The 13,305-nt window shown below is 47.9% G+C and overlaps 1 protein-coding gene across 1 annotated transcript in view; it reads left to right on the top strand.

Moving 5' to 3' along the window:
- The first annotated feature begins 249 nt into the window (after positions 1-249).
- arfgef3 (ARFGEF family member 3) overlaps positions 250-13,305 on the top strand; it is a 38,172-nt gene continuing 25,116 nt past the window's right edge. Inside the window, exons 1-8 of the mRNA XM_080481547.1 lie at positions 250-352; positions 2,109-2,160; positions 5,681-5,762; positions 6,861-7,001; positions 7,820-7,888; positions 10,485-10,601; positions 10,773-10,818; positions 12,653-12,737. Of these exons, the coding sequence (XP_080337673.1) occupies positions 268-352; positions 2,109-2,160; positions 5,681-5,762; positions 6,861-7,001; positions 7,820-7,888; positions 10,485-10,601; positions 10,773-10,818; positions 12,653-12,737 (677 nt within the window). The 5' untranslated portion in view covers positions 250-267. The remainder of the gene's footprint in view (positions 353-2,108; positions 2,161-5,680; positions 5,763-6,860; positions 7,002-7,819; positions 7,889-10,484; positions 10,602-10,772; positions 10,819-12,652; positions 12,738-13,305) is intronic.

The following is a 13,305-nucleotide window of genomic DNA, read 5'->3' on the forward strand; positions in this document are numbered from 1 at the left end:
CGTGTTTCCGCCCCGAGACGATTCTTCTGCTCCGCCGCGACGTCAGCGGCCGCTCGCTGGGATGAATCATCGCCTCCACCGGGGAGGAACCGGGATGCTGTCAGCGTCACTGCACCGTTAAAACACCCCGCAGGCCCCGGTCCCGGTCCCCGCCCCCCCGGTCCCGGTCTCCCGGTCCCGCGGTCTCCCGGTCTCCCGGACCCCCGGACCCCCGGACCCCCGGTCCCGCTCCAGCCCGACCACAGCGCCTCCCGCCCCGCAGCCAGCATGGAGGGAATCCTACGCAAGCTGCAGAAAGACGCGTCCGGACACAAGCACAAAGGCATCCGCGACGCGTGCGTGTACGCCTGCGGTGAGTCCACCGAGGGGAAGCTCCCCCCCGACCCACCAACCCCCCCCCCCCCAGGTTAACCCTGGAGGTTAAACTGTTTGTTTATTCCAGGGAGGGTCAACATGTGGCTCCTCAGCTCCTCTCCAGTGGCTCCATGACACTTTCTTTACTTACTTTAGTTTTTATTCGTTTATTTTTCAGGAACCATGAAGATAAACTATGAATCTTAAAGAAAAGATGCTTTGTACCAGAATCAGCCGCGACTAGTTTACATCTGCAGGAATAAACATCAACATCAACCTACAATAACATTAATTAATAACATTAATTACAATAATAACATTAATTAATAACATTAATTACATTAATTACATTAATTACATTAATTACATTAATTACAATAACATTAATAACATTAATTAATAACATTAATTACATTAATAACATTAATAATATGAGCAGTAACCATTAAATTAAATCACCTGGGTTCATATAATCCAGACAGAATACTAAAGATCTTGTGCAATACATTATAAATTATATTTTATTTCTATGTCAATAAATGTTTAATCTCATTTTAATTTTATTTACACATCTATAGAATTATATTAGAGCCTTAATCCTGAACTCGCCCTGAGAACTAATCTGAGCAAAGAAAAACGTTTGAACTCTCCACATACACAATCAAGGGGATTTTCACTCACCTCCACCCCAGCTACGCCTTTCTCCACCCCAGCTACGTCTTCCTCCACCCCAGCTACGCCTTCCTCCACCCCAGCTACGCCTTTCTCCACCCCAGCTACGCCTTTCTCCACCCCAGCTACGTCTTCCTCCACCCCAGCTACGCCTTTCTCCACCCCAGCTACGTCTTCCTCCACCCCAGCTACGTCTTCCTCCACCCCAGCTACGTCTTCCTCCACCGCAGCTACGCCTTCATCCATCACATCTACAGTCTGTTCAGCTCTAACAACACAAAACCAGCCAATCACAGGCTCTTCCTGATTGGCTGGTTCTATCCAATCAGGTGGCGGTTTCAGTCGCCTCTCTAAAAAAAACTATAGCTAAAAAAAGGAGTGTTCCGGTTTATCCTGGATTACGACACACTTTCTCTGAGTATTTTTATTCGTGAATTTCATAACATATTTCAGGGTTGTAGCACGGATAAAACTCCGTATGAAACAGAGTCGTTTAAAAATAGGCACAATAACTAAAATGGGGAAAAATACAAGAAATGAGAACAACTGTTAAAACAACTTGAAAAAAAAGAATAAAAAAATACAAAATTGATTAAAAAAGAGACAAAATGGTTAAAACTGCAAAAATGTAAAGATTATCATAAAATATTTCAGGGTTGTAGCACGGGTATAACTCTGTATAACTCATTACAGAAACAACCAACAGCTCCCACTAGTGGCCCAACTACTGAACAACACCATTTCCAGCGTTTCTGCCGTTTCTATGGAAACAGACATTGTTTTCATTTAAATGTGGAACTTTACTGAAGTGAAAATGCAGAGAAAATGTTTTGGACTTGACAAGATGTGAAAACGGAGCTTCAGTCTTTTATTTAAACTTCCTTTGGTTTTGTATCGTCTGATAAATGGATCTTTGGATCCTTGGATCTTTGGATCCTTGGATCTTTGGATCTTTGGATCTTTGGATCTTTGGATCCTTGATATTCAGTGTTTGTTTTCCTCCCTGCTGAGTCGTCCTGCCGTCGCTTCAGTCTCGTGTCGTCAGTAACGTCTTCTCCTCTTTCTTTGTTTCTAAACTGCAGAAGGTCTGGCCTCCCACAACGGAGCGGCCAACATTTCCCCGTCGCAGCTCCGGTAAGTGCAGATCAGACGTGGGACCGAACGGTTCCACTCTGCAGCGTCGCGTTCCGGCCGTCCGGGTCAGAGTCGGTTCAGTCGTCTGAACCACCTCATTGTATCGTCTCATTTATTGGTTTGTATGTATTTGATCCACTGTTCCCAGAAATTACACTCCTGAATTGCATGAAATCTTCAGGGATGATTTGTCATCATCACGGACCATCCTTGAGATTTTGGGACGTTAACGACTGTTTCTGAAGAAATCCCTCCAAGCTGAGAGAGAACGCTCCGGTACCGAGTGGAGGAGGGAGGCTCCTCATGGAGATCAGTGTCTGTTGCCATGGAGACGCTCAGTGTTTCACAGTGATGTAGCTACCTGACAGGCTAGTTAGCATCGATATGAGCTAACGGCTAACATGCTAGTGATGCTAACTCGGTTCGGCAAACAAATGTGGCGTCGGTGACGGTCTGCGCTCTACCGAGTGTAGCTCTAGCCTCTGGAAGGTTTTTAGAGGTGTCGTCACCCAGAAATCCCACGTTTCCTTGTTCAGATATGAACATCGGTGTTGGACCTCAGCTGAAAATCTGGAGTTTGAAAGTGGCAGCGTGTTTGTTGTTTGGGTTCTTTGTTCAAACCAGAATCGCCCACAAGGGGGCACCAACAGCGAAACGTAGAGTAAGAAATGATCAGGGGTTTTTATGCAAATGAACCAAAAAGGTTCCCTTCTACTTCCCTTTTACACAACTTTCCTTTTTCTTCAATATTTTATATATTTTTGTTCAAAGAACAAACGTCAGATCAAACAGACAGTAAACAACATCAAAGTCACATCACAGAGAACCGACGGGCGGCCAGAGGCCTCGTCTACATGACAACAAGCGATGTCCGTTTCCATGGAAACAGCAGAAATGCAGAGAACGACGTCGTGAGCATGTTTGGCCACCGGTTGGCGCTGTCGGTTGCTGTTTGGTCGACATGGAGACGGAGTCCGAGTGTTTCCAGAAAGTTGTGACGAGTGGAAACGTTTTGTAAAAGCTGCGCCCTGGGAGGTTTTCATAAAGTTGTCTGTCCTGTGACTCTGAGCGACGCTGGACCCCGAAACGCGACCAAAGTTTTGCGTTTTCACTTGAAGACGTTGTGAACGAAGCCTAATCTTCCTGGAACGTCTGAGTGAATGAATTTATTTGGATTTTCTACGTCTGCATACAAAATAAAAGATCTAAATATATATTACACATTTTGATGACACAAAAAAAGTCATAAATAAGACTTCTGTTGTGGTCTGCAGAAGAAAATAAATAGATAAATAAAAAACCCATAAAAAATATGAAATAGTGACATTATAGTGAACAATTAAAAACACATGTACAAAAGTACGGTATAGATTTAGAATAAATAGATAAAGTTCTACCTATACAAATGTATTGCACAAAATTCTTTATCACAAATGAATATATAGATCCAACATAAGTTATCACGGACTGATTAATCATTGAAAAAGAATAAAACAAGATGAAATGAGAAACATAAACGATGCGTCACAATTTAGTGAAGAAGTACTTTTCACTCCTTTGATCTGAAGGAAGATAAAAAGTTCAAAGAAACATTTTCTGGTTTGCCTGAACAAATATTTCTCGCTCATCGTGAAAATAAGAATGAAAACCTGAACGTTTGTTCGATGTCGATTGTGTCGGCGCGTTCTGGACCGCTCACCCCGATATAGAGGATCCGGAGCCGGCGCCACCTTATTAACGGGCCACATGTTTTTCATGAGAAGTCATTTTGGGTGAAGTGACGGGAGAGACGGTGGCGCCCGGCGGCGGTGGCGGTGCCCGGTGGCGGTGCCCGGTGGCGGTGCCCGGCGGCGGTGCCCGGCGGCGGTGCCCGGCGGCGCCCGGCGCTGACAAACCCAAAGTATTCATGAAACAACCTCTGTTGTTTTATTAGAGATTATTAGATGAAATATTGATGATCATGTCTTTGTAATAAGGTGTGGGCGACGTTCTCCTCAGGCTCTTGTTCCTCAGAGAGCTTTCTGAAGATGAGGAAGGATCGGAGAGGATTAATGATGGGATTAATGATGGGATTAATGATGGGATTAATGATGGGATTAATTGTGTCTGCGATTGAAGGAAAGAGTAAAATTTAAAAATCAATACATGAATTGTTTTTATTTCGATGAAAACCTTTAAAGTTTCTTGACCTGACTGACTTTGACACCACGAACTTTGGGTTTCCATGACAACAGCAGAAACACTGACAGTTTTGTAGTCAACATGTTGGGCCACTAGTTGGTGCTGTTGTTAGTTTTTGTATTGAAACCTCACGCACAAGTATCACATGCAAAACCCAAATTGGGTTTGACTCAAATTTCTTGAAACGACCTTGAAACATTTTGTCACGATACTTAAAGTTTCGCTCGGTTGTGATTCAGAGTGAAACTTCTCTCGTCTGTAAACGCTGAGCCGGCTCCTCGTTCTGCTCCAACACCAACCGCAAACAGAAAACTGCCTTGCTCGCCGTGCGAGCCTTTCTGAAGGAGCGCAGTCATGACAGCTCGGCCCGATCAGGCGGCGAGGAGACGAAGCTCGGCAACTCACCCGACCGCAAACAGTGAGAGCGAGACGAAGACGAGGAAGACGAACAGGAAGTGTGAGCAGGTCAGAGCGGAGGCCTGAGGCGCTTCCAGCAGAGCGGAGGCCTGAGGCGCTTCCAGCAGAGCGTCAGTGTGGCAGGAAAACTCCACTCTGGATACGTAACCGAGTCTGTTGGAAGCTGCAACTTCAAAAAATAAACAACTTTGTTTTGTGGCAGAGTGACTCACTGCACCCTCTTGTGGTAGAATTCAGTATTACACCGGATTCTCCTGGATTTCTCTGATCAATACGTTCAGGTCAATCTCTTATTATTAGAAATGAAAAACATTCTGTTTTGTATATTTAAGAGTCTGAGGCCTCGTTCACACGTTTCAGGTGGAAATACTTCCTTCGGGTATTTTCAGTGTCCTGTTTACACAGCAACATTTTGAAATGGATGAGCTGACCTCCGATGGCTGAGAGGAAGGACGACAAAGAAAGTAATCTGAGTACTGACAGAGGTTTCAGTGTTTTAAATCACAATCTGAACACGTCAAACAAAAAGCTTTTAATCTTTTTTCCTCAAAACGTTCTTTTATTCTGAAAGAGTTTTTACACGTTCCGACTCTCACACGTTATGCTGAGGTCCGTTTCCATGGCAACGTTTTGAGTGAAAAAACACCGTCTTTACGTTTTTCTTCCAGAAATGTTTCGCGTCACACGGCGATGTTTTGGATTCCATGTCTGGAATGAATTAAACATGAAGTATTTATTTTGTGAAAAAATCATCCCGTTCTGTCTTCATACATGATATTTGATCTATGTACATATCTCTATCCGTGTGTTGACGTTTCTGCATCTTTGTTTACGATCTAACGAACTTATTTCTCTCAGAATTCTCCGAGATGATTCAATGTTGAGGAAAGGCGTGCCGACACGTTGTGCTGTGTGTTTGCAGAGAGCGCTGCCTGCTGCCGCTCCAGATGGCTCTGGAGGCCAAAAACACCAAGCTGGGCCAGACGGCTCTCACTGGCATGCAGGTACTCAGATTACATGTACTTTATATTGTGGGATTGGATCTTTTGGCTGCCCTTCATAATGCTGTGTCACGTACAACATGTCACATCACATTACACAGCATGGCGTGTTTTACACTTTCTTTGCAATTACTGCATCATAATGCGAATTATTGTGTCACAAGTAGGGATGGACAGATACCAGTAAGATACCGATACCAGTAATAGACAGATACTGATACCACTAATGGGTTGATACCAATACCAGTAACGGACCAATATCGACCTGTAACAGACTGATACCTACACCGGTCCAATACCGGTAACAGACCGATACCAGTAATGGACTGATACCAATACCAGTAATGGACTGATATAGATGCCAGTAACGGACACATACCGATACCAGTATCTGTCCGATACTGCACGGAGTGCTTGTCCTTGTGAAAGTTCCCCGATACAACTCAGCTAGTGCTACATGGCTTCATGCATTAGAAACGTATGAGCGCACACGAGCGATGTCCGCAGTTTTAAAATTCTTGAATATTAATGAGAACGACAAAAGTAAGATGGACTGTAAATTATGTTTGACAAAATATCAGGAGGAGGAAGAGACTTGGTACAACACCAGCAACTTCCTCACCAGCAGAGTTAGTCCGATGTCGCTCAGTGGTTTAACTGCTCAGCACGTAACGCCGAGCGATGCTACATGCTACATGCTACATGCTAAACATGATTGAAGTGACTGATCCCCTCCTCACCAAAAGCTCTTTGTTCATCACGGCAACACATAGCCTTTTTGTATTGTTAGCGAATGGAGTATGAATTACGCTCGTAGTACCGAGTACGGTATCGGTACTCGGTATCAACATGTCGCTAAAGGTTAGCACTCATCCTTTAACAAAGTGGTATCGGTGCTGCTGTATCTCCTTACGTATCAACTCATACACCACTGTGTCGTGTTGCTGTTTCTCTTTCCAGAACTTCCACCGTGTTGCAAACACGCCGTGAACGTTTTTGCCATAACTTCACGACATGTCACGCAGCTTTCCGTCTTACCACGGCGCCTCGTGTGGCGCGTCGCTGAACTGTTTTTGTTGACGTCTGCGATTGTTTGTCCAGAAGCTCCTGTGCGAGGACCGCTTTGTGGGCGGAGCCAGCGTGGAGGTGGAGGTGCTGGAGAAGCAGCTGCTCAGCCAGATGCTGGAGGCCGTCAGAGTGACACCGTCTCTCCACGAAGACCTGCAGGTGGAGGTCATGAAGGTGAGAGGGAGGGAGGGAGGGGGGGGGAGAGAGAGGGGGGGGAGAGAGGGAGAGAGGGAGGGAGGGAGGGGGGAGGGAGGGAGTGAGAGAGGGAGGGGGGGGGAGAGAGAGGGGGGGAGAGAGAGGGGGGGGGAGAGAGAGAGAGAGAGAGGGAGGGAGGGAGGGAGGGGGGGAGGGAGTGAGAGAGGGAGGGGGGGGGGGGAGAGGGGGGGGGGAGAGAGGGGGGGGGAGAGAGAGAGAGAGGGAGGGAGGGGGAGGGGGGGAGAGAGGGAGGGAGGGAGAGAGGGAGAGAGGGAGGGAGGGAGGGAGAGAGGGAGAGAGGGAGGGAGGGAGGGGGGGGGAGAGAGAGAGGGGGGGGAGAGAGAGGGGGGGAGAGAGAGGGGGGGGAGAGGGAGGGAGGGAGGGGGGGGAGAGAGAGGGGGGGGGAGAGAGAGAGAGAGAGAGGGAGGGAGGGAGGGGGGGAGGGAGTGAGAGAGGGAGGGGGGGGGGAGAGAGGGGGGGGAGAGAGAGGGGGGAGAGAGAGAGAGAGGGAGGGAGGGGGAGGGGGGGAGGGAGGGAGGGAGGGAGGGAGAGAGGGAGAGAGGGAGAGAGGGAGGGAGGGAGGGGGGAGGGAGGGAGTGAGAGAGGGAGGGGGGGGAGAGAGAGAGAGAGAGGGAGGGAGGGGGGGAGGGAGTGAGAGAGGGAGGGGGGGGAGAGAGGGGGGGAGGGAGGGAGGGAGGGAGAGAGAGAGAGAGATGACTGATTTTGCAGCTTAATTTCAAACTGTTGTTCTGAGGACGTGGACTCTCTCAGGTAAAGGAGTGTGTTTCTGTGTGCAGGTCCTGCTCTGCGTCACCTACTCGCCCAACTTCGACATCAACGGAGACTCCATCCTGCGCATCGCCGAGGTGAGGACGCCACAGACGGTGACGCCTCGCAGGGATTAAAGAGTTTATGTGTCGGAAAACAGCCGGCAGCTCGCTGAGCTTTTGTGATTGAAGCTTTAAAAGCATTAACTCGTCGTTTCACTTTGGGGAAAAGTATTTTGATTAACCTTCCAGGACCTGGCGTCCACATAGGTGGGCTTCATGTTGGGTTGTCTGGACCACAACACAAAATCAGTTTGGGTCTTAGGAGGTTAAAGAAAACCTGCGGATGCACTCGGCCAGACTCACAAATAAATAAATGTTAAAAATAATACTGAGAAGCCAAGTGACTTTAAAAGTGAGAAGCCAAGTGACTTAAACTGTAAATAAGCAGGAAGAAGAACGTCACACAGAAACACCTGGATGGAGAACAACAAACGTTCTCAAGTGAAAATTCAAAAGTTTCGTTGCGTTGAGGCATCATAGTCTCCATGGAGCCAATCAGAAATCAAACCCTATATAGTGTCATCGGGGGTTTAGCCAATCCTAATCAAGGTAGGCCCTCCCTTTGACTCCTCCCACAATTAGGCAGCTCTGCTCTGGCACATGGCACCACGAGAGGAAGTACTTCCTCCTCTTCCCAAGATGGGCATGTGTGGGCGGAGCCAGTCCAGCTCACACAGACACAGCAGATTCTGAATGTAGCTCCTATGATCCAATATTCAAATGAGGGAAATCAAGGAGGAGCTAGACACTGCGTGGTTTTCAGCGTGTCGTTTCCATAGAAACTGACATTTTCAAAACGTCAGCAGGTAAAAGTGAAACTTTTGTGAAACTAAAACTCAAAACCGTTGTCGAGGAAACGGGTCCTGATATTTTAAATCTTTTGGAGGATGATTGGAGATTCAACCCCAGAAATGTGAATCTCTGGTGGTCATTAACGGAACTGAGTGTTTTTACATGTGGCTTCACGTATTTCATCCCGAGGGACGTGTCCGTGACGTTAGAAGTGTTAAAACTGCTGCTGGACGCTGGTCCTTGTCTGAGTTTGGTCCTGAAGTGAGCCGAGGCCCAGAGCAGCCGCCGCTCGCTCCAGCCATCGTCCAACCCGTTAAGAAGCAAAGTGCACTGCGAGTCGTTAGCAGTGTTTGTGAAGGTGAAGCTCGCCTCATCTATTATTCATGCTTGGTTCTTCACAAGGCAGAGCAGGAAGGAGCAGTGATGGGAGTAATAGATTACTCAGAGTAATGAAATCAGAACCACAGTTATTGAAGCTTCGAGCTTATTGCTCGTTGCTTTTTGGCGGCTGTGTAGCATTAGCATAAGCATGACACATAGGGTCTGCGGCGGTTTAGAGGAGTAGAGGAGTAGGTTAGTTAGGTTATAAGCAACCATTTCATAATCGGTCACATGACCTCAGAGTGCCGCTGCCGCTGCCGCCGCCGCCACCACCGCCGCCGCTCCGGCTCTGGATTATTTTCTGTTCAGCAGCAGCAGCTCCGCCGCCCTGCAGGTGATGATGGCCGTCCATAAACAGCTCGTAAAAAGCCTGCTTCACTTGATTTGTTTATGTGCCATCTGGTGTGTGTGTGTGTGTGTGTGTGTGTGTGTGTGTGTGTGTGTGTGTGTGTGTGTCAGTGCAGATCCAGTTTGTGTTACACATATCAGTTACACTGTGATCTGATTACAGGTGTTGAAGGTCAAGATATATAAATTAAATTAAGATGCACCGATACTGAGTACCGATACCTGTACTTATTGAATGCCTTAACACATACCAAAATCATACATGACAGGTATGTGTTGAGACAAACCTCCTCCACCAGTCTCTGTGCTGCCGTTACGTCACCTCCACCAGCCTCCATTCGCCATTAGCATAGCAGAGCATCGCGGGCGAGCTGCTGGTGAGAAGAGGATCAGTCATGTTTAGCATGTAGCATGAAGCATCGCTGGTGTGTGAGACTGAAAGTCTTTAGCATGTAGCATATAGCATCACTGGTGTGTAAGCCTGAAACTCTTTAGCATGTAGCATGTAGCATCACTGGTGTGTGAGCCTGAAGCTCTTTAGCATGTAGCATGTAGCATGTAGCATGTAGCGAGGCTCGGAGTTCCGTGCTGAGCAGTTAATTACTGAGCGACATGGGGCTAACTCTACTGGTGATGAAGTTGCTCGTGTTGTACGAACCATCTTCTCCTCCTGATATGTTGCTGACGAATGACGTCATGTCCAGATACCGGATGCCAGTATCGGTATCGCAATCGGTGCATCTCTAGTTATTGTTGACACTGACCAGTCCTCCTGCAGCTGCAGAAACAATCTGATCTGACGTTAGGCGCTTCACTCTACTCCTCATGAATCGTCAGAATGTGACGGAGGATCGATGGACGAGGTCCAGAAGGGGCGAGGCGGCCGCCAGGCTGCAAACACGCCATGGCGCACTGTAACCAGCTTGGTCCGGTTGCCATGACGATCTGTGACGCTATGGAAACTTGTCATGAATCTCCTGGACAGTTTGGTGCTGCTCTCCGTCGGGAGCGTGCGTCACTGCTTTCCATCCTGAGAAGGCTCACACACACTGACAGATCTGTGTGTGTGTGTGTGTGTGTGTGTGTGTGTGTGTGTGTGTGTGTGTTCTAGGTGTGTATCGAGACCTACGTGTCCAGCTGCCACCAGCGCAGCATCAACACGGCAGTGAGAGCTACGCTGAGTCAGATCCTGGGAGACCTGACACTGCAGCTGAGGCACCGCCAGGAGGTCCAACAAGCACACACACACACACACACACACACACACACACACACACACACACACACACACACACACACACACACACACACACACACACACACACACCCACCCCAGGTTTTTTGGGCATTACCCCGAACTGGAGCAGTGAACAGGCCTGCCCATGTGTTTCCTCCGCAGGGCGCTGATGGAGACGAGGTGACTGCTCCACCCCTGCAGAGACGAGGTACGTCGAGTCCAAACGTCCTCGGCTGCTTCTCATGAGGATTACAGATTACTTTCCTCAGAGTAGTTCTGGAAGATGACATGATGAATTATCTTATTGAATTAGTGGGAGGAAAATGCTCTATAATCTTGTAAACGTCCCAAGATGTAGCTCTTAGAAAGGGAAGCTAATTAAGCATGCTAATGCTAATCCTCAGGAACTGTGGATATGCGCTAATGCTAACGTCGCTTCGGGATTCACAAGCCTCGAGTAAAATAGTAACTGTTGTGCTCTTCACATCCCCTCAGAAGGAAAGCTACTGTCTGCTGGTGCTAATCCCAGCCACTCTGGACACTTGTAATGCTAATGCTAATGCTAATGCGCGTCCATGTTGCTGCCATGAGATCTGAGTTGGTTCCGTGTCAAAGAGGTTCTTCTCCACTTATAACAGGAGTTTTGTGAAATAGTAATTTTGCCACAATCGCGATGATGTTTGACAGAAGTAACGAGCCCGCCGGAGGCTCAGCAACTAGGGCCCCGTTTCCACGACAACGAAATCGAGTGTATCCGCAAAACTTTCTTCACTTTTTGGGGGGTCCGTTTCCACAACACCAGTGATCTGATCCACTGTATCCACAAAGTTTTTAATCCGGCTCCCAAGGTGGAAAGATTCTTTCATGGTCTCTGTTCCCTCCTGCAGAGACTGATGGAGGCTACAGAGCCTGTTACTGCTCACCCCCCCCCCCCTGCTCATCCAGTTGTAAACAAACATGGTACGACCCATAGTGGTACGACCTGTAGTGGTACGACCCGTAGTGGTACGACCCGTAGTGGTACGACCCGTATTGATACGACCCGTAGTGGTACGACCCGTAGTGGTACGACCCGTATTGATACGACCCGTAGTGGTACGACCCGTAGTGGTACGACCCATAGTGGTACGACCCGTAGTGGTACGACCCGTAGTGGTACGACCCGTATTGATACGACCCGTAGTGGTACGACCCGTAGTGGTACGACCCGTAGTGGTACGACCCGTAGTGGTACGACCCGTAGTGGTACGACCCGCGGTCCATATTCTAGTTTTATGGTCCAGATCAGTAGTTTAATAGTTGAGACTCTCCCTGATATCATCCGGTTCCTCATCAGTCCACTAGGATGTCAGGTTCTCTCCATTTTCTTCACCTTTATAGTGTTTTGTTCTCTGCACACGTCTGTGTAGTTTCATTACAAAACCAAGCAACAGCGCCCTCCAGTGGCCCGGCAGACTAACTACATCATTGTCTCTGCTGCTGCAGTGGAAACACTCTCTTTTCTTTAGCGGATTAGGTGTTGTCAGGTGAAACGTTGCCTTGGAAACAGGGCCTGACACTGCGTTAGTAATCCTTTAACATAGAGGTTCAACGGTAGAGTCACAATTTGAAGGACTTCAGCTTTAGCGCCGCCTGCAGGAAGACCCTCACATTTCAAGGCCGCGGCGTCTCGCTTGCGTTTACGGCGCTGAGGAAACCGACTGACTGCCTCATAAAGTCATTCTGATCACACACACACACACACACACACACACACACACACACACACACACACACACACACACACACACACACACACACACACACACACACACACACACACACACACACACACACACACACACAGTCCCCAGGGATGCCTGCACTGGCAGAGAGCCAGTGAGCAGAGTGATTTATGATGTTTCCTAAAGAGCAGCGAAGATGAGAGACAAGAACGTAATGACTTTATCACTTAATGTACATATTGAATAAAGAGGAGCTGTGTGTGTGTGTGTGTGTGTGTGTGTGTGTGTGTGTGTGTGTGTGTGTGTGTGTGTGTGCAGATGTTTCTCCCACCAGCCAGGCGCTGTGTGAAGATGTGGTGACGGTTCTGACGGTCTTCTGCGAGAAGCTGGAGTCTGTGGACAGGTGACGTCTCTCTGGTCGTAGCATTCGGGCGCTGATCCGGTCGGCTAGCCTTCTCGGTGCGATGCATGCTAATGCTACTTAGGCATCGTTGTTGTTTTTGTTTGAGAAACGTTTTGTGTTGCCACGACAACATTCTGAACAATGCAGTCCGCAACAAGGAAGTTAGCATGGATGCCCACTAGAGGGCACTGTTGGTTGTTTTAGTAGTGAAAACACACACACACACACACACACACACACACACACACACACACACACACACACACACACACACACACACACACACACACACACAGCAGAGAACAAGTAGCTCTAAACATTCTAGTGGACAGACCACCAAGTTGGATTGTTGTTATGGTGACTGTCAAAATAAAACCTAAAAACCTAACTGCTAACCGCTTCGAGCATGCGAATGCCAGCCAATGCTACTTTGCAAACACGCTAATGCTAATCTTCCAAACTTGGTGTCAGGATTCATGAGTAAACAGCAGTGAAGTGAAATAGTGAGACTTAAGTTAATACTGAAATACTAACACTCTGCGTTTGGAACATTGACGTTCGTAAAGAT

The sequence above is a fragment of the Lipophrys pholis genome (genome assembly GCF_963383615.2).
Source record: "Lipophrys pholis genome assembly, chromosome: 15".
Classification (NCBI taxonomy): Eukaryota; Metazoa; Chordata; class Actinopteri; order Blenniiformes; family Blenniidae; genus Lipophrys; species Lipophrys pholis.